Source organism: Carassius auratus, chromosome 17 (assembly GCF_003368295.1).
Source record: "Carassius auratus strain Wakin chromosome 17, ASM336829v1, whole genome shotgun sequence".
Lineage (NCBI taxonomy): Eukaryota > Metazoa > Chordata > Actinopteri > Cypriniformes > Cyprinidae > Carassius > Carassius auratus.
Window position 1 is genome coordinate 7,701,601 of NC_039259.1, and position 22,001 is coordinate 7,723,601.

General features: G+C 36.3%; 1 protein-coding gene across 1 annotated transcript in view; it reads left to right on the plus strand.

Annotated features, from left to right (window-relative positions):
* itpk1b (inositol-tetrakisphosphate 1-kinase b) overlaps positions 1–20,912 on the plus strand; it is a 44,141-nt gene extending 23,229 nt beyond the window's left edge. The window contains exons 4-11 of the mRNA XM_026285532.1: positions 2,546–2,671; positions 4,191–4,308; positions 12,544–12,642; positions 13,680–13,720; positions 14,161–14,326; positions 15,895–15,962; positions 16,055–16,217; positions 18,581–20,912. Coding sequence (XP_026141317.1) covers positions 2,546–2,671; positions 4,191–4,308; positions 12,544–12,642; positions 13,680–13,720; positions 14,161–14,326; positions 15,895–15,962; positions 16,055–16,217; positions 18,581–18,885 — 1,086 coding nt within the window. The 3' untranslated portion in view covers positions 18,886–20,912. The remainder of the gene's footprint in view (positions 1–2,545; positions 2,672–4,190; positions 4,309–12,543; positions 12,643–13,679; positions 13,721–14,160; positions 14,327–15,894; positions 15,963–16,054; positions 16,218–18,580) is intronic.
* The last annotated feature ends 1,089 nt before the right edge of the window (positions 20,913–22,001 follow it).

Here is a 22,001-nt window from a genome sequence, read left to right on the forward strand (position 1 = left end):
GTAGTTTCTGTATGTGGACCTTTTCCCTTCAAGAGATGGAAGAATACATTGCGAGCCGTGGGCAGATAGGCTGCCGCAAATCTTTCATTTTCTCACTTTAACAGCTCACAAACATCTGAATTTAGCTCTTGGTATGTTCTAATGGGTGGATTGCGTGCAATCGGCATAATATTTAATTTTTAAAAGGTCTTAAACAAGAATAAATTTGTTTGTTGTGAGCTCGTTGAGACCGCAAGCGCTGATGGGAGCGGTGATTTTTCTCTCGTCTCTCTGACTGTTCTCTGGCCAGAAATCAATTATCAATAAGCCCTGACCCCTGTAATAATCAGATATGTTGGTTATCTTGTCAGTTTGAAGGAAATGTTGTATTTACTTGTGTTTTTAACCGATTTAAAAGTGAAACTAAGGCAGACTCTTCCCTTTCACTCCCGGGAATTGCTCCTGAAGGGGCACAGTTTTTCTCTGACAATGGAAGTCTATGGAAAATTTGTATTTTTAAAAATTAATAATTTTTTTTAAAAAAAATGTAAGTCTAATCAGTCTGATAAGATATAGCAACTCACTCCCCACCATGCTGCAGGTCTCTGCCGATTTTTGGGGCTTGTGGCTTTAAAGCCCTAGGAGGAGTTTAGTCTCAGAAGAAGTATTATAATATAATATAATATTATATTATAAAAACAATAAAAGTAGTAATAATAGTAAATGTTTTAAAATATTTTTTTTTTCAAATTCTGTTATTTTCGTTTTAATTTTTCTGGATACTTTTTTTTTTCATTAAAATTTTTCTCCACAAATTTTTAATAGTTAAATTGAAGTTTATTAATCATGTTTGTTTCATTTTAGTAGTAGTAGTAAGCTATATACATTTTACTGAAAAATAGACTTCAAAACCGGACTTTTATTTTAACGTGTTGCCATGAATACTTTTACAATTCTGTTCATGTGATATGTTGCTTCTGCTCAAATCAAACAGTCAAATGCTCATGAAGTGACTCTCTGTGCAGTTCTGAAGATGTTCTTCATTGTTTATGTCCTCATTTAGTGAGACGACATGTCTCGCGAGCATGATACGCGCTACACTGTGAATTCCATTTTTATGAATGGATTCGGCAATTTCGTCCACGTTTTCCGTATCGTGGAAAACATAGGGCCTTGCAATTATACCTGCAGAATGTATACTCTCACACTTTACCTGCTTCTATCCTTGAAAACTAAATGATTATCCAAACAAAATAGAGAGAGCAGAACTGAGTCTAGGAGAACTCACCGGTATCACACACACTCCGTATGTGTCGCGTTCAACTCGAGCAGCGGTCTAAAACAGTTTATTTAATCACCAAATGGATACAAGTTTGCTTCAAGAATGAACAATGAGGCATAGATAAGTTTGAAGTTCATTGTGTTTAAAAATACAGAGCAAAAGGTATGAGCGATATTATAGCTCTATAAATGAAGCATACAGGCATTATTAGAGTCACAAAGACAAACGTTTTGATGAAAATGCTCAATATACAATTCATTATGTATATTAACAACGATTCGGGGCAAATATAATGTAATTTAATGGAAAACTATGTGATTGGCACTTTGAGGCGCGGCAGGATTTTCTGTCAGCTGCATTTAAATCCGAGTCTGAAGTTTCTTGCTCTATTCAGTGTGCAGCATCACGTGTAAACAAACAGCACGTACTGTCAGTGATTTCAACCACTAGAGCTGCTCTTGCACTGACGCAACCCTGAAAATTATCAGCATGGATTTTGATAACCGATTGTTCCAGCAATCAACTATCGGTGCCGATTAATCGGCAAAACCGATACATCGGTCGACATCTATTATATATTCTGTTTTCAATTCCAGAATCACAACCAGCAGTGTAAACATTCTTTATAACTTAAAATAATACAAAGTAGTCTACGATATGATATTTCTTTGGTAAATAATGTCAAAAATAAATAATACATAATGTTATAATATAGTTTTCCTGTTTTGGTGGTAAAAGTGGTAAAAAGTGGTAAAATCTAAAAATCTTTATTGGAATCATTCACCCAACAATTAAACATGTTCTCACCCACCTTTTAAAATATTAGATGTTTTCTCATTATTTATATATATATATATATATATTTTTTTTTTTGGCTTTTATGTGGATGGACAAAATTGATTAAAAAAATGTATTTGTGTTTTTTTTAGATGAAAAAGTTTTTGGGTTGAAATGACACAAGGGTGAATAAAGTATGACAGAATTTAACTTTTTGGGTAAACTGTCCCTTTAATGCTGTTTTAGAGTCCAGTCTGCATAAGTGACTCAACTTCAACACAATTTGTCATGCTGTTTCCATTTAACTCAAATTCGATAGACTTATTAATATTTTGGCCATTTGTTATTATTATTCTGGAAACACAGACAGTATAATCAGTAGTCATCCATTTGTTCAGTACATGTAGTGTTAACCTGTATTAAACTCATCATTGACCTTTGACCTTGTCAGCCCTGCTGTAGATTCATTCTCTGGGTGTAAATGATGACCTTTCCTGTTCTGTGCAGCTTGACCTGAGTCAGCCATTAGAGGAGCAGGGTCCACTGGATGTTATCATTCACAAGCTAACAGACCTGATCCTGGAAGCGGACCAGAATGACACCCAGTCCCTGCTGCTGGTCCAGTGTGTGCAGGTGAGAGGCGTGAGGAGCGCCTGTCTGAGCATGTGTTCTGTGATCTTCAGCCCCTGCCTCCATCCACAGCTCTGATTAAACGCAGGAATTTCAGTCTGATTAAAGGCTGGAATACACCGCAAAACTTTTGCCCAGATTTTGCTGCGTTGGTACAGTTATATATTGACACAATGTAATACAATTCTTTTAAAAATGATTTACAGATTGTATTAGAATTTAGAATTTATGTATAAATTCGTTTCCTTCAGCTCAGTTCCATGACTTCTGAAATAAAAAAATTACACAATATAATATAATGCAATATAATGTAGTATAATATAATGCATTATAATATAATGTATATTGTTACAAAATATTTCTATTTTGAAGAAATGCTGTTCTTGTTAACTTTTTATTCATCAAAGAATCCAGAAAAATGTATCACAGGTTCCAACTGGAGACTGGAGTAATGGCTAATGAAAATTCAGCACTGCATCACAGGAATAAATTATATAAATTATTTTCTTAAAAAAGAAAACTGTTATTTTAAATTGTATTGTTTTTTTAATTATATATTTTTGATCAAATAAATGCAGCCTTTGGGAACAGATTTTTTTCAAAAACAAAAAGACACTTAATATTTATAGTTATTCCAAACATTTGACTCGTTGCAAGTATGTATGTGTGTGTGTGTGTGTGTGTGTGTATATATATATACACACACACACACACACACACACACACACACATATATACACACACACACACACATATATATATATATATATATATATATATATATATACATACATACGTATGTGTGTGTGTGTGTATATATATGTATGATTTTATTATTTATGCACAAAAGACCTTTCTACTTTAATTCAGTTTCCCATCCTGCAACTTTCTTTTGGTTTTGTCGTCTTCTGAAATGTGACCTCAGGAACTTACTTCAACATGAGAACGTAAGAGTGCTGAGCCTCTTAATGTTCTTAAACAAAGCTCTCTCTAAGACTGCGCTTTCACAAAGCATGCGCTTAATGTATATTACATAGATTTACATAAGACAGAAAAGGCTGTTGTGTAGCCTTTTTTTGCCCAACTAATCAAAGCTAGTAGAACGTGTGAGTTGATTTTATCTTACAATCAGTACACTAGGATCATCAACTAAATGTTCCATGAATGACAGTAAATGATTGATGGAAATGGTAAAATACATGAGAAAAGAATGCATTTCATCATATTCTGTCAAATGTAATCATATGACTGGAGTGAATGGGGGCAGTGAGTGGTTATGTCATGCCAACTGAATGCAAGACTGTGAGGTTTCTTTTACATAACAGCAGTGAAACGGGCTTCATGTGTTCATGTGAACATGTCGTTGTATGTGTGGTGAGTTCATTCATGCATGTCAGGTTAAACATGTTGGATAACTGCCTTTTAACAACACCTTTAATTAATGTTGGAAGATTTCAGTTAGTCATGTTAAACTGTCACACGTACCCCTTCCTTGTTATGACCTGTTCCACTGGTTTTGCAGGATTATATTGACGCTCACCCAGAGACCATCATTCTTGACCCACTTCCAGCCATCCGAACTCTACTGGACCGCTGCAAGTCCTACCAGCTGGTGCACAGGATAGAGGACTGCATGAAAGGTACCGTGATCCAGAACCCATTTTCAGGTTATACCAGTGAAGATCTGTCCAATACAAGAAGCACAGAGTTTGTAATTTTTTTAGTTTTTTTTTAGCTGTGGTGCTCATGCAGGTAAAACAGGGTTGAGTCTGACCTGCAGCGTGTACATATTCTGTTCTTTCGCTTTGCTTAAAAATCTTAAAATGATTGGATGCAGTTTGTGCATATCTGGAACAGAGATGGGCCAAACAGAAAAACTAAACAAACAATCCATTGCAGATTGTGAATAATAAATTAAATAAATATTGCACAGTATCACAAAACAACCCTGCATTTCCCCATTCATTGTAATTGCGCTGAATAAAAATGACAAGTATGTTTAAAATTTATCGTTTTGTGTTCCATAAGAGAGCCATACAGGTTTAATGCAATGTAAGGTTGAGTAAATAATGACACTTTATAATGAACTTAATAATGAATTAAATATTCTCCAGAACTCCCATATTATAGCAGCCTCATCTCCCCTCAACAGAAAGCATTTGGTTCTTCCCTGAGCAGGCGTGTATGTTCATCTATATTTGTCTTTGTGTGCATCATGTGTGTCCGGGTTCTACTGAACCAGATGTGACAGATGGTTATGTAACAAAAATCATCTGTAAGCCCCCAGTCTGTGTCTCTCCTTTTCTTCTTTTGCCCTGATATTAGAGCATGCCACTCTTTATCTAACAAAAACATGAAAGACGATGTTCAATTACACCTCAAACATTTAAATCCAAGTAATTACATGATATGGCACTAAATACACACAATAAATCAGTTAATCACATAAAGGATTTTCTGGAATATAAAATCTTTTATCTATCGATCTATCAAAGGAGTCCATTTTTAGACACTACTTCAAGATTAGAAAGTAGTATACCGTTCTTGTTTGTGGTTTACAAGTAAGCTCACAGAAATCTAAAAAACCACAGGTGGTACTTAATGCATTAAACCACAACATGTTAAACTGACCGCTCAGCGTTAAACATGTTGCAATGTAAATGTTAGATTGGATGGCGTTAGTACTCGCAGATAAAACAACTACCAAATTACACCGTGGCCATCTGTCCCCCTCTCTGTTTGTTTGGTCCTCTCACATTCACAGGTGGACACAACGTCACACCTCTCTCTTTTGCAACAGTAAGCATGTCTGACAGTGGTTACTTTAGCAACACAAGTGGCAGCTGTTCTAGATACTATAAGCATAGCAGAGTTTGCACCATATTGGGTAAAATAGTTTTCAGTATTGACTGAGATATATTTATAAATTAACATTTCTCTCATCTTCACTTAATTTTTTTTACAAAATATATTGCAATGCGTTGTGGGCTCGTATGGTTTCATACAGCGGCAGTGTTATTGTCTGCTAAGAGTGCGTACTGGCACTGATTTAAATTGGTTTTTTTTTTAAATATGGATAAAAATGCTAGAGTCTGCCATTGAATCGTAATCTCACACAATTAGTGTAGTTTGTAATGGGGTATTATTATTGGTTGGTCTCAGGCCTGGATGATTAATTGAAATACAATCGAAACTGTGATATGGCTTAGTGTGATTGTCAGATTGCAGAGGCTGTGATTGATTATATGTGCTGCCAGTAAAGTGTTTTTACATGTGAGCAGCTCATTATCTGCCAGTGTTAGCAGGATCCCAGAGCAGCTCGACTGCACACAAACATCTTTGCATGTGCTCTGAGTTCTTGTAGCTTTGACATGCTTTTGTAGGGGAAACCAAACACACCAAATGTGGGATGAAATGTACTGTGTCACAGAACCCATGCTGCAATGACATTGCCATGGCTCAATGGCAATTAAGTACAAGTACCCAGGTCAACATCATAGAAAGGATGCGTTTGTTAGCACCTCAAAACAGATGGCGCAGCCCAAAATAATCTCACCAGTGCGACGCTGACCGATTGAAACCGCATAGAGCAAACCACATTACTTAATCATTACTGTCTGCTAAGGTTCAGGTGTTTTCTTTTCACAATATAATGAAGATCAGTGTCAAGTTATTCCACATCTGGCACGTTAATATACATGGCAACGTTAATGTATTTGGTCTTGGTGGAATAGGTCTGCTATGCTACTGCTGTAGCGCCAGAACATGTACGGAGCCTTGCTGCTGCCAATATATCCACGGACATGCTGCTGTCAACATGTAAGAAATACTGCTGCTGCACATATAACATATATGACATAATAGGGCTGGGTGATATTACCTGAAATAAAAATCTTATGTCAACACTTGACCTTTATTACAATTATTGAGCAATTATTTTATTTTACATATATTTTTGCCCTCGTAGTTGATTAGGTTTGTACTGTAAATTAAAACTTGGGATTTTTTTTCTAATAAAAGAGTGCTTTCTTATCTTAGTGATTTTAAAATAATTGAAGGAAATAAACTATTTATGGTTATTTGTTCAATCAAAGCACACTCAAATCTCTTCTAAATGTATATAATTTTAATTAATGTGATGTGAAAAGTAAAAAGAAATACTAACTTGCATAGCCAGGAAACAAATGTTTAAAGGAATGTGAATAGAACACTGCTGTCTGATCTCGGTGATCTTTTCCTGTCACGCTATATGTGCAAATATGTACTCTACATTGGGTAAAATATTTATTTGATCCCCTGCTGATTTTGTGAGTTTGCACACTTACAAAGAAAAAAAAGGGTCTGTAATTTTTATGGTAGGTTTATTTTAATGGATAGAGACCGAATACTAACCATAAAAGAAAAAAAAAACATATAAAAGTTTAGAGATTGATTTGCATTTCAGTAAGTGAAATAATAATATTTGATCCCCTTCCAACCAGCAAGAATCCTGGCTCCCACAGGTTGGTCACGTGTCCCTGTGGAACACAGTTTAGTCCGGTCACTTTGAGAAGTTACTCCTAATGTCAGCTGGTTAGGTGTATAAGACACCTGTCCACAGTCTGTATCTTCCATCCCAGCTTCTCCCAGCACCACGAGCGACACAACAGAGCTGTGAAAGGATGTCAGAGACAAGATTGTAGATCTGCACAAGATCTGCTGGAGTGAGCTACAAGAGCATCAGCAGGAAGCTTGGTGAGAAGGAGACAACTGTTGGTGCGATTAATCAGAAATGGTAGAAATACAAAATAGGCATCAGTTGACCTCGGTCTGGAGCTCTGTGCAAGATCTCAGCTCTCGGGGAAAGGATGATCATGAGAAAGCTGTGGGATCAGCCCCGAACTACACGGGAGGAGCTTGTTACTGATCTTAACGCAGTTGGGACACAGTCACTAAATAAAACATTGGTAACACACTACGGACTCAAATCCCTCTGCTCAAGAAGGCACATGTACAGACCCGTTTAATGTTTGCCAGTGAAAAGCTAAATGATTCAGAGAGTCTTGGGAGAAAGTGCTGTGGTCAGATGAGACCAAAATTGAGCTCTTTGGCATTAACTCGACTCGCCGTGTTTCGAGGGAGAGAAATGCTGACTATGACCCCAAGAACACCTCCCTACAGTCGAGCACGGAGGTGGAAACATTGTGCTCTGGGGCTGTTTTTCTGCTAAGGGTACAGGACGACTTCAAAGCATTGAGGGGCAAATGAGGACGGGGCCATGTACTGTAAAATCTTGGACGAGAACCTCCTTCCTTCAGCCAGAGCACTGAAGATGGGTCAGGGATGGGCCTTCCAGCATGACAATGACCCGAAACATACTGCCAAGACATCAAAGAAGTGGCTCAAGAAGAAGCACATTATGGTCAAAGAGTGTCCCAGCCAGTCTCCAGCCAAGAAAGAGAATCTGTAAAGAGGACTGGACCAAAATCCCTCCTGAGACGTGTGCAAACCTGGTGACCAACTAAAAAAAAAGTCTTACCTCTTTGCTTGCCAACAAGGGTTTCTGCACCAAGTACTAAGTCATGTTTTGCCTGGGGATCAAATACATATTTCACTCACTGAACCTTTATAAAATGTTTTTTTTTTTTTCTTGATTTTTGCATAAATGAACCTACCATAAAAATTAGACGTCATTTTTAAGTGGACATACTTACAAAATCAGCAGGGGATCAAATTAATATTTTCCCCACTGTAATGCAAAAGTTTAAATTATTTATTTTAGAGTGCCACTCATGTGCGAGACACTGCAAAATACACGAGCGTTACGCTCATACACGTCCGTATAGCACCAGCTACACACCTGGTAGTATGGATTAAAAAAACGAAATGGCCAACCGTTAGAGGTTCTGAATTTCGGGTTCGATCTCCAGCCCAATGAAAAATATCCTAGCAACGGCACATAACACATAATTGGACAAAACTTATTTAGTTTTGTAGACTCACTGGTACTGCTGCTCGAGTGCGAGGTCTCATATCTGTCCATGCCCATGTTGATGAGAGTATTAAAATTTGAACAATAACAACGACCCACCGCAACAACCGCATTACAGGGTGTGCTGTGTAGTACAAGTGTAATACAGTCTAGAAAAAGTTAACCATGGACACTGTTTATTTTCAGTAAGAGGGATGAAGTGACAATTGAATAAAGAGCTGTGAATAAAACCGAGGGGGAGTGCTCCAGGTCATTTTCACCAAACATTTTCGAACATCCACTAAAGTAAGAAATCAAAAATCATGAATGGAGTTGTTGAACTGAGGATTGTGGGTTTTATTCAATTCTTTTATTTTGTACCTTTTAGTAGCTCACTTGGTTGGAGCTCTGAGCTATCATTCGTGCGTCAGTTGATGAATTCCTACCAGTGTTCACCAGCACACAGGAAGTCGCCCACACACTGGTGCTGTAATGAATGCTGTTTGTCATCAGAGTCCACGCTTTCTAGTCTATTTCCTAGTGAGACGCCTAGTGGTTAGCGCCACTCTCATATATATGACTCATGCACATCTTGAAGAGCTTCACCTAAACACTTGTCCTGCTGTCTTACATTCTGTCCATGGAGACAAAGCAGGACACCATTTGTTTGTGCATGAGACGAGTGTTTTTAGACTTATAAGGCAACGATTCACACCTTTTGGATCTGCTTTCATAGTATTATGTTTTTTTAGCAAATTTCAAACCTACTCTATATATTTTTTTTTTTCTTCTGTAATTTGAACCAGATTTGGTACGGTTTTATCTGACACTGCATACTTTTTCCCTTTCCTTGTGAGAAAATTTGGTATCTGGAGATTGTTTAACCCTTAGATTTTTAGAGTACAGAACAGCCAGAATGTCAGATTTTACAAAACCACCATCACCCGTAACAAAGGTATGAATGAAGGAAGAGGCTCATATGATATTAGACTTCCCGTCTGTGCTGTCCGGAGCCAAAACCCAAAGCAGTGCTTTATAAACGTGTTCTAAACATTGCATAAATGTCATATAAATGTCTCGGCCGGCTCCGGCCGGTCTGCGGAGAGCTTGAAGTGTTTAGACAGAGTGGAGATTGATCCTGGACCCTTGCTGAGCCAAAAAACAGCACCATCACTAAGCGTTTGTACCTGCTGAAGAGGATCTCATTACTTTTCCCTTTTTATTTACAGAACATCTCTTGGCTAACTCTTGGCTAATTTAAATGGAATTTATATTTCTAATAATAAATCACGTATTCGCAGCCATCAGAACTGCCTAACATCTCTGCATTGTAGTCTTGTACAAATATCTTGCAGAACTTTGCATCTGACTTACTGTTGAATGCCACAGAAAATAATTTTGACTTGTCCCTCAGTTTGTAAAATCAGACAAAAAACAGATGTTGAAAAAAAAAAAAAAGCACATTGCAAGTCTACGAGGCAACTGTTCGAGAAACATTAAGCTCTACATTTTATTACAGCATTTACGTGAATTGGACAGGAAGAAAATGTTTATTATCTGATCTGTATATCACCTCGATTGTCTTTTTTGAACATCTAGGTTAGGGTTATCTAGGTTGTGGTTTGCTTCGTCTAAACAGTACTTGTGGATAGTTGCGTAACTTCATAATTTGAGTGTATTGCATGAACGTTACAAGTTTACAAAATTTACGAGGTCTTTCCGAAATGGACGTTGCGAGAACGCAATTATTAATATTTGCATAAACGTTGCCCCATGCTTCTATTGCAAGTCCATTACTATGTGTTTGTTTCAGTTTTTCAAAAACAAACGATGCTGGAAATATTTTCTTACCGAACATGTAAGTTTGGATTTCATTACGGTTGAAATGTTTATAGATGGTAAGAGTAGGTTGCTCAATGCTCACCCCACTAAACCGCTTGTCGGAGATTGCTCCTGCTCTTTTCTTTTCTTTTTTTTTACAGGCTTTCATAAATGCTTATGTAAGCTTCCTCTGGAATAAGAGAACAAAAAGCTAGCAGCTGGATAAATGGACCAGCTCTGATAAGAAAACCAGCACAGTTCTCTATTTCAGCACTGCAGGATATCTCCGGAGCGATACCATCATTTACCAGCTCAATGGCGAGATAGACAAAACAGGAAGTGAATGGCCTGCTCGCGATTTTGTTCCTTGACGAGGGACTGTGACCTATAAGCACTGACCTTTTTGGTCGACTAACTGTTTTTGTTGTTGCAGTCCTCCACTATGCATTAAATTATGAATACGCTACAATTCACAAGTTCGGGGTCAGTGTTAGCCCGTTATTACTGAAAAGAAATGAATACTTTTATTAACCAAGGCTGCACTAAACTGATCAAAGTGAAAGTGAAGACCGATTTATATTTCAAATAAATGCTGTTCTGTCAAACCTTCTATTCATCAACTGAAAAAAGTATGGTTTCCTCAAAAATATTAAGCAGCACAACTGTTTTCAACATTGATAATAATAATAATAATAAATGTTTCTTGAGAGCTAAATTGCTTCCATTGTCCTCATTTGTAAGTTGCTTCTGCTAAATGAATAAATGTAAATGTAAATCAGCATATTAGAACGATTTTTGAATGATCATGTGACACTGAAGAATGAATACTGAAAATTCAGCTTTGGCATCAAGTGAAATGAAACAACTTTCATTAATATTGTAAAATACATAAAAATAGTAAATGGTCATTTAAAATGCTAAGAAATTTCCATTTTGGCCATTTCTTGAAAAGTAAGCTGTGTCAAAGTGTTTTATAATGTGTACTAAAACCCTTGAGTCATATTCTTTAGCTTTGAAAAGCATCTAATCATCAGTTTTGCTATCACGCCACACAGGAGGTTTACCGTGATCATATCAGGGTGCTGCGTCATCAGCCTGTTGAGGCTTCACTATTCAAATCATTTCCTGTGCTACACTTAAAAAACCCTCCTAAAACATGCCTTATCTGCCAAGATTACAGCGTGACCGACATCCAGCTGAAAGCATGAAACTCTGCAACAAAGCAGATTCATTCACTCATTACTGGCCCAAGCCAGAAGAGCCTATTCCCAAGTTAAGCCCAGTATGCATCTCTGTTTTGATGATTCATTCCTCTCCGATAATGTGCCTCTGGTTGGAATTCGCAAACATAGCTTCTCATTCACAGCTATTGATGCTTTTGTTCTGTCTATGCCTCTGTTTGCTCATCTGAGCGATACCCAGGACAGTAAGAGTACAGTATTTTCAAACAAATCCTTGAACTCATAGGTCAAATTGCAGCTCTTTTGTTGACCGGCTCCTGCATTATGCAGAGTGAGTCAGGCTCAGTGCTTTCTGCCTATTGTTCTCCATTCAGTAAAATAAATAGGGAAGAAAAGGCAACCAGAGGGGGACTGATGACAGAAGACCATTTCTTCTTCTTTTTTTTTTTTTTGCAATATGTTATAAATAATTTGCCCATGCGCAATCCACATATTTTTCTTTTTAATTTGTAATCTTTAATCAAAAACAAAAACATAAAAAAATAAACATCTAAAAATAACATTGCTTCTACATTTTTCTCATTTCTATTTTTTTTATTCTATTTGATTTAGATTTTTTTTAAAGCGTACTTCTAGGTTCCTGCGTCAGCCAATCAACTGCCATTTAATAAAAATAAAAATAATACTAATGGATAGTGTTTTACATGTATTTTATACAGTGATTTTATTTGAATTTTTTAAATTTTTTTACTTTCACATGATGAGCCTCGCTTTGACAAACCTTTGCTTTTTCCTTCTATTCCTTGTTGTTCTGATGGAGAACAGCTTGGCAGTTCACCTACTAAACCAGGGCAAAACCAGCATGGACCTCGATGAAGTTTCATGCAGGACTCTTCCTGTCTCTCGTCTCTCTCTCTCTGCAGATGTGAGGATCTGTTCTCCTCCATTTATGGTGCTGAACAGTGAGTGTGGTCCAGACACGCTGGAGCAGATCAAGCTGCACGGTCTTACATTCCCTTTCAGTAAGTTCCCGCCTTTTCCTTTCTGAAACAGAAAATAATAATGTTTAACCAAGGGACCTCGTTCTATAAATCCCACACTAAAGAAACAGTAACATTTACTAACATGTATCATTTTTGGAGGGTGAAATCCAGTCTTTTCAAAAGAAAATTAATGTGAGACGACAAGTTCAAGTTAGTGTCGTGAATTCGCCAAATCTGCTCTGTTTCAAAGTGGAAAAAAGTTTGAAATGTATTTTATATTGTAATGCGTTGTAGATAGCTGCGTATTTTATCTCCCTTATCTTTTTGAAATAAGCAGCTGGTAGGAAAGCGACCTTTTTAAAATAAAGAGTGCATTATGTGTGAAATCTTTTTTTGCTATTATTGGTATTTTGGTTATGCAATAAACTGTATCTGGTATTTAATTCGACGGAAGCTCTTGTGGCTTCTCTCTTCTTTCTCGCTGCTCTGTCACAGGAAGTAAACACTAAGAATATTAAGAGACTAAGAGAAGTATGGGCACAATACTCTTCTAATTGCTTTTCTTTTACCACATTATTCACGTATAGGCACAATCCAAACCCCATAGCTGTAATGCTACTTTTAATGCTATTTTTCAAATTTTATTTTTATTTCCAGCATATTTTTAACATGAAAAACATTAACGTGATAAGTGTGCAGTTTGCAGTAATTGTTAATATGGAAAACATTATTAAAAGCCAAATTGCGGTTTAAAAATCGGCCAAATCTAGACTTAAACTCAACCAATGGCAACGGTGTAAACGTAGACACATTCTGTGGGAAAAGTACAGACTTGGCAACACTGACCCTATCCAATAAATGTCTGTAAAGCTTATATGGACTTTACTAAATTATCTTTTACTTAAATGAGATTTTAGACAGTGAGGGGCTCTGTTTTCACTCATTTTGTTAACTAAACTGCTATTAAGTCACAGAACAAGATTTTACCGAGTTTAAAGTTTTAGGAGTTGCATTATTAACTAGACAAACTCATTCACTACCTTAGAGTGTTTTTCTTTTCTTCTCATCTTACACAGTTTGCAAAACACGGGTTGCTCATGGAACTAACTCTCACGAGGTAAGAGACTTTTTGCTAACTCTGCTTTTGCAAAATGTGACCACAGAAGACACGAAACGCTAATACACACAAGGCATTGTTTCAAACCCCAGTGAGCTGCCTTTGAAGTCGGCATTCTAGGTGAAATTGAACCTCAGAAATAGCCAAGGAAAGTTCAGTCAACACCTAAGATTTGGTTAGCATCCACTTGATATGCACAAAATGTTCTTTATAGCAAAAAAAAAAAAACTTCAGCTTATTAAAATGTTCTTCATACCAAAATAAAAAAAGGCTCTTTTAAGAGCTCTTCACTCGCACAATAGGAAATGTTCTTTGTGGAACCCAAAATGATGGTTCTGTGGAATTAACCCATTTTAGAAGCTTTATTTTCAAGAGTGTATTCATCATTTTGAATGTTTAAGTTCAAGTTTTCTGTCTCTTCTCACTGTGTTCCTTTCCAGATGGCTATAATATTCAACGCAGAGGACCTAAAGGATGTGAAGCCACCGTGTGTGATTCAGAGTTTTATAAACCACAATGCCGTGCTCTATAAGGTGTTCGTGGTGGGCGAGTCGCACACTGTGGTGGAGAGACCCTCACTCAAGAACTTCCCCTCTGGACCGTCTGGTAAACCTTCAGCCCACACTTCAGCTCTTTACAAATGTTATTTCCATGAAAGGCCACCGCTGCGACATGGTTCGTTTCACTTCAATTGGACCGTTCAGTTTGTTTAGGCGTGATTTACATTACAACATTCCCGCTGTATAATCCAGATGCCTTTGCATAGCTGACTGTGCAGTGAAAAGAGTTGATCAAATTTAGCTTCTACCCAGTCAGCAGAAGTCTGGTTTCCACTGCGGGCTGCTGTAAAGTCTGGTGTGTTTGCATATGCTAATGTGCTTGGAGTACATGCAAACCTGTTACGGTTACTAGGAAAGTGACCTGTTAGTTTAATGCAAATTCAGGAGGTCAGCTCTGTGCCTGAACTCGTGCTGAACTCCACAAAGCACAAGCACACAGGCCGTGCCTTCCAGCAGTATTCAAATGAAAAAAGAAACCCAAAGGAGGTGCAGTGCTTCTAAACACAGATCAGGCTGGTAAAGGTTTCTAAGAATTCTACTTAAAGAAAAAGGCTGAGGAATTTCTTAAGCAGGTTTGTGAAGTTCTTCAGTAAAATTCAGGAAATCAGAGTATATATATATATATATATATATATATATATATATATATATATATATATATATATATATATATACACAAACACGTGTGTGTGTGTGTGTGTTGATTGGCTGACGCAGGAACCTAGAAGTATGTTTTTTGAAAAATGTAACAAAATAGATATAAAGATAAATGGAAGAATGATATGAAAATTGGAGGAAAATTAGAAAAAATATTTAATAAGAAAAAAGCGTATTACTAATCAAAAATTAAGTTTTTATATATTTACATTAGGAAATTTACAAAATATCTTCATGGAACACGATCTTTGCTTAATATCTTAATGATTTTTGGCATAAAAGAAAAATCCATAATTTTGACCCATACTTGTTTTTTATGCATTCATATGTGTGTATATTTATTGTATGTGTATATTTATTTATTTACTTATTTTTCGTTTAGTCTAAATAGGCACAAGTTTAAATTGGAGAAACATTAGTTTTGCAGACTGAAATAATGTTTCTTCACAGGCGTCAAGCAATGCAAGGCATCTTTTCAAATGTATAATTTATATCGAAGTTTTGAAGCAATTGTTTTTTAAAGCATATGTGTCTTCTAAAAGGACCTTCAGATAGATCGTTCTCTTTCTGAAAGACCATTTCCCCGTTCAGTGGAACAACTCAGTCATATTTAGAAGCTATACAGATGAAGAGGAATTTTATTAGGTTTAAAGATATATTTTCTCTGAGGATTAATAGATGAACATTGTGTGTATTTGGGGTGTTTTGATGTCTGCAGAAGGAAGGTTGCCATCCTAATGAATTTCTTTACTGCCATTTGAGTGGGAGGTCATAAATCTCAGCATCCTCTTGGCAGTTTTGTGTTTTCTCTGTTTATTCTCCCTCTCTGCCTGGCGCTCCTGAAGCTGAACCACGACTCTCTGCTGCTGTCTGGTGGCTTTCTGTGCACTTGCACTCTTACACATTCACTTTAATTCAACTGACTTGCAACTCAAGTGTTTTTTTTATGCCTTACAGACAGAAAAGCGATTTTCTTCAATAGCCACAATGTGTCCAAGCCAGAGTCATCCTCTGACCTCACATCTGTAAGTTCAGTTCTCTTTAGTCTACATAAAGTGTAATAATTTTCAGTTCAAAAGCTCTTCATTCACCTCTCTTTCATTTGCATTTTTGACAGAGAGATAACGTAGAAGGGGTTTCGCAGCCACCGAATGATGATGTCATTAGGGAACTGTGTAAATCTCTTCGGGAATCTCTTGGCGTTTCGCTCTTCGGCATCGACATCATCATTAACAACCAGACGGGCCAACACGCAGTCATTGACATCAATGCATTCCCTGGTGTGTATCTGTCTAGCTGCCAGATAGAGTTTATATACACAACACATTCAATAATTTAAGCATTTGCGCACATATGCTACTGTTCAAAAAATTGCGATCGGTAAGATTTTTAGCATCACATTATTGTGGGGTGAGTAAAACACAGCCTAATTTTCATCTTTGGGTGAACTAACCCTTTAAGTCTTAATTTAAAAAAAAAAAAAAACCTTACTGGAAATGTAGTTTCGTAACATTTCCAATTTTTTTCTTAAATTGAAAGTAATTACATATTTTCCCCTACATTTTAAATACATGTGAGTGTATTTCTTTTTCAACATATTTTTCAAAAACAAGTATTTTTTGTGTTTTCTTGAGGTCATGCAGTTTAATAACATGAACTTAATATATTTTATGTTTTTCTTGTCACACGACAACAAAATAGCTTAATACCTGTTACTTACCCCACATTTGGCAGGCATTTAATATATTTTAAAATAATATATTAATAACAAATGTTACATTTGAAATAAATATAAATAATGGTCATAAATCAAATAAATAGATAATAATGAAAAATAAATATTTAAAATAAAACTGCATAACTATTATTTAGGAAATAATATGATAAATAACGATATTAAGAAATATAGAGTACATTACAAGTCGTAGTGACTGTCAGGCATGCCCCAAAGTGAATTTTTACTGATTTCCATGTGAATCTTGGAGAGTTCATTATGATTTGGTGAACTGGTTTGTCAAGTTAACTAAAAAGAACCAGTTCAAAAGAACAATTTCTTTGCGAATGGAACATCACTATCACATGGAGTTACATTTATAAACCCTACAGAGCCGCAACATCATTTTTAAATTGCGCAATAAACTACAAAGACTTATTGCAGTATCTATTAACCTCACACACAAACAAACATACAACAAACTCTCACTTCACACAAACAAACATACAACAAACATACAACAAACTCTCACTTCACACAAACAAACATACAACAAACTCTCACTTCACACAAACAAACGTTCAAACAAACTCTCACTTCACACAAACAAACATTCAAACAAACTCTCACTTCACACAAACAAACATACAACAAACATACAACAAACTCTCACTTCACACAAACAAACATACAACAAACTCTCACTTCACACAAACAAACATACAACAAACATACAACAAACTCTCACTTCACACAAACAAACATAAAACAAACATACAACAAACTCTCACTTCACACAAACAAACGTTCAAACAAACTCTCACTTCACACAAACAAACATACAACAAACATACAACAAACTCTCACTTCACACAAACAAACGTTCAAACAAACTCTCACTTCACACAAACAAACATACAACAAACTCTCACTTCACACAAACAAACATACAACAAACTCTCACTTCACTCAAACAAACATACAACAAACATACAACAAACTCTCACTTCACACAAACAAACATACAACAAACATACAACAAACTCTCACTTCACACAAACAAACGTTCAAATAAACTCTCACTTCACACAAACAAACATACAACAAACTCTCACTTCACACAAACAAACATACAACAAACATACAACAAACTCTCACTTCACACAAACAAACATACAACAAACTCTCACTTCACACAAACAAACGTTCAAACAAACTCTCACTTCACACAAACAAACATACAACAAACTCTCACTTCACACAAACAAACATACAACAAACATACAACAAACTCTCACTTCACACAAACAAACATACAACAAACTCTCACTTCACACAAACAAACGTTCAAACAAACTCTCACTTCACACAAACAAACGTTCAAACAAACTCTCACTTCACACAAACAAACGTTCAAACAAACTCTCACTTCACACAAACAAACATACAACAAACTCTCACTTCACACAAACAAACGTTCAAACAAACTCTCACTTCACACAAACAAACATACAAACAAACTCTCACTTCACACAAACAAACATACAACAAACTCTCACTTCACACAAACAAACGTTCAAACAAACTCTCACTTCACACAAACAAACGTTCAAACAAACTCTCACTTCACACAAACAAACGTTCAAACAAACTCTCACTTCACACAAACAAACATACAACAAACTCTCACTTCACACAAACAAACATACAACAAACATACAACAAACTCTCACTTCACACAAACAAACGTTCAAACAAACTCTCACTTCACACAAACAGCAGCTCTATCTTACACACATGCACTCGTACTACCATGAGAAATGTATTCCTTGCACAGACCCATTTTTTTTTCATGGCATGTTCTCTCTGACAAATTTGCGTTCAGTGACCACAAATTTTAACATTACAGTTTCTTCTTACTCTTCTCAGGATATGAGGGTGTCCCAGAGTTTTTCAATGATCTTCTGAACCATATTATCAGCGTCCTCCAAGACCCCTCGGCCCCGCCCCCTCCCGGCCAGCTACCCGCTTTAGGCGCAGGAGAGCGCAACTGCGCCCCGTCCCAGGAGTGCTGCGGCATGCTCGGCAAAGAGTCGGACAGCAGCCCCTGGATCGTGGAGGGCGACGGTGGTCTGAAAGGCCCGCGTCAGAGACTGGGCTGCAACTCGGCCATGTCCCCCAACTTCCAACAGCACTGCGTGTCCACGATAGCCACTAAAGCCTCGTCACAATGACTGCTGCCCCCCGTCCCGCCATCCTTCCCTGAACAAACTGAATAATAACTATTATACTGGTAATATATCTGTAATCAAAAACCAACTATATTGGGAATAATCATGATGTTGATAATGGGCACTGGATTCTGTCTCCCAAGCTTTTTTGATTTGTTTTATTTTTTTGTTTTCTTTCTCTTCGGTCTAACAACTCAGTACTGTAATGTGGACTTTTGGGAAATTAACATTGATCAAAATCCATTTCAATTTGAAGCACAGTGCAAAATGAGTGGTTGTTAGTTCATTGAACACACTAGGCATGTTGGATATTTAAGCTGATGGAAAAGACTAACGGAGATCAGTGTTTTTCACAACACTGAACACAAACACGCAGAATAATCTAACAAACAGGACACCTAAAATGTCTTTGCTCTGTATTTAGCAGCTATCCTATATTGTGATGATCCACAGTGTATATCGTTGTGCAGTGTCTACAAAGCTCTTGTAGGCCGTGTGCCGCTGTGTTTGATCTTGTGACACTCTGTAATCTTCTCATAATGCTCCAGAAGACTTCCATCATCCTTCCTTAAACATTGTGACACCTGATAATGTTCTTGTGCGTCATATCATAAGGTGAACTGTCGAGTATCATTAATGTTTTGATAGTTTTATGAAAGTCGACTCTCCGAAAAGCTTCTACTGTTCTTCTAAAATTCTTCTAATTAGAATTTTTTTTTTTTTTTTTTTTTTGTCAATGTTGCGCTTGGCTGGACGGTTACAAGAGGATATTCTGACATTCCCTGTATTTGCGTGTTTTTTTTTTTTTTTTTTTATCAGACTGTCCTTTAAAAGTTCAGATGTTTTGTATATGATCCAGTTTTGACCGTCATATTTATGACTGTGCTTCAGGTTAGTACAGACCCTTGAAATATTTGAACAAACCGCATAAAATGGATGTTAATGTATATGTTGGGAGTATTTTGTCTCGTTGTAATTTCTAAGAAGAACGCACCGCTTCTGCAAAGGTTGATTTGAAACGCTTTGATTCTAGGTTAGCATTCCTCATCTAAAAGGAAAATGGAACAGATTTGTAACATGTGTTCTTTATTATAAATGGAATAATCGCTAACTTCTTTGAAAATCACTAATGGATACAAAGTATTTGTTTTATACATCGTATTGTTAGCCAAACATTGCTGATTTAAATCGATCTGTGTTGTAAAATGGCAGTTGAAGCACTAATTCATTTCAACATTTATTTCGCACTAATATCAATGTCATTAAAACCATCTGAACAAATAAGCAGTACTTTACACATGGATTAAAATGTAATGAAGCCAAAAAGTGATTTTTCTAGCTTTTTAGGTTCTGTTTTGGAAATGAAACATCCCACAGCGTTTTTTTTTTTTTTTTTTGTACAATGACAAAAATGATCATCTTATGTGTATTCGTGTTTATAAAAGAAACTTCGCCCACTTAGTGCCCATAAAGTGACTTGGATTACTCCTTCACGTTTGAAGACCTACAGAAAACAGCTTGTTTTTGTTCACTGTGAGAGGAATGAATGTGTGGAGATGTGTCTTAATGTGGTAAACAATGGACGGCTGACAGCAGCATCTGCTCCCATTCTGTTCAGTTTATATGAAGTGAACATTTAGTGCCACTCCACTGGCCCTTTGCACCTTATGTTAATGCTTTTCTTGTTCTGATGGGGTCCACTTTTTTTTAAGATGAATATTTTCATAGATATATCAAACTGTTTAAGATCCTTTTCTATAGTAACTCACTCCATTGTTATGGAATACGAATTAAGTGGTCATTATGGTTTTGATGCCATTTAAATAACAATTAGTTGTTTTGTTTTTTTAGTTGGACATGAAGCCTCTTGCTTGCAATAGGAATGAATGTCAATAGTGTTGGAATATGTTTATATGATTAATGGGGAATGTGTTCAGATTAAGTCTTCATTTGATTTACCTTTTGTCTCTGTACTTTTGCCTTCATTGTGATGTCAAATAGAAAATCTCACCTACTAAATCTTCTGTCTCTATCGTTTTTAATTGATTTCAGGTCTCATATGAGACTCCTCTTTCCTATATAGTCATACACCAGGCCCAAAATTCATTGGGACCATGGTTTGACATCTCTGGATACATCAGTATCAGAATGTGACCCAGTGCTAGACATATTAAGGCCATCATATGCTATTCATGTATGGCAGAACCCTATTATTATGTTATTTATGTTACATCAGACCTGTTAGAATAACTTTCTCCCATAAAACACACGTGTCTTTCTTTTTTCAGTCATGTCTTTCTGTTTAAAACTGTTTAAAGAGAGAGAAAACAAAACAATGAAAATATGTGAGACAGGGTTATTATAATGAACTAAAACTATATTGAAAAAAAGGTTACTTGAAATAAAGTATTAAAATACTGGTAATACTTTAGTATAGGAACGAGTGCTGTCAAACGATTAATCGTATCCAAAACAAAAGTTTTTGTTTGCATAATATATATGTGTGTGTGCACTGTGTATATTTATAACATATATACAAATACACACACATACAATATATATTTAGAAAATATTTACATATATATGTTTGTATTCCTATTATTTATATTAAATATAAATATATTTAATATATAAACAACATATTTTTCATGCATCTATGTATACACGCCTATTATGCATTATGTAAACAAAAACTTTGAATTATTAACATATTTAATATTTAATATATTAACTTGATGTACCAGATATACATAGTAACATTGGTACAGAAATAAATATCAATAAAAACTATACAGACATCAAAAAAGTAGATTAATATCTTGTGCTGTTTTCTGTCTTTAGCAGAAACATTCTGTAAACTGGTTTTGTAAAGGTCAGAGTTCAGACCTGGCAGGGTTAAACTAGTGTACTGTAGTAGTAGGCCTACAACAAAAGCTATTAAACTGCCGTTTGTGTTTAATGAGCAGGCCATACACATCTTAGACGCATTACGCCCTCCTCCTCCTGCTCGCCATTGGTCCGTACATTTTCATTTAACTAATCCTCGCGGCCAGATTTTCTTTCAGTCACTACCGCCGCTCGCGATTGGCCAGCCCCAGTTAACTAATGCGAAAAATCCA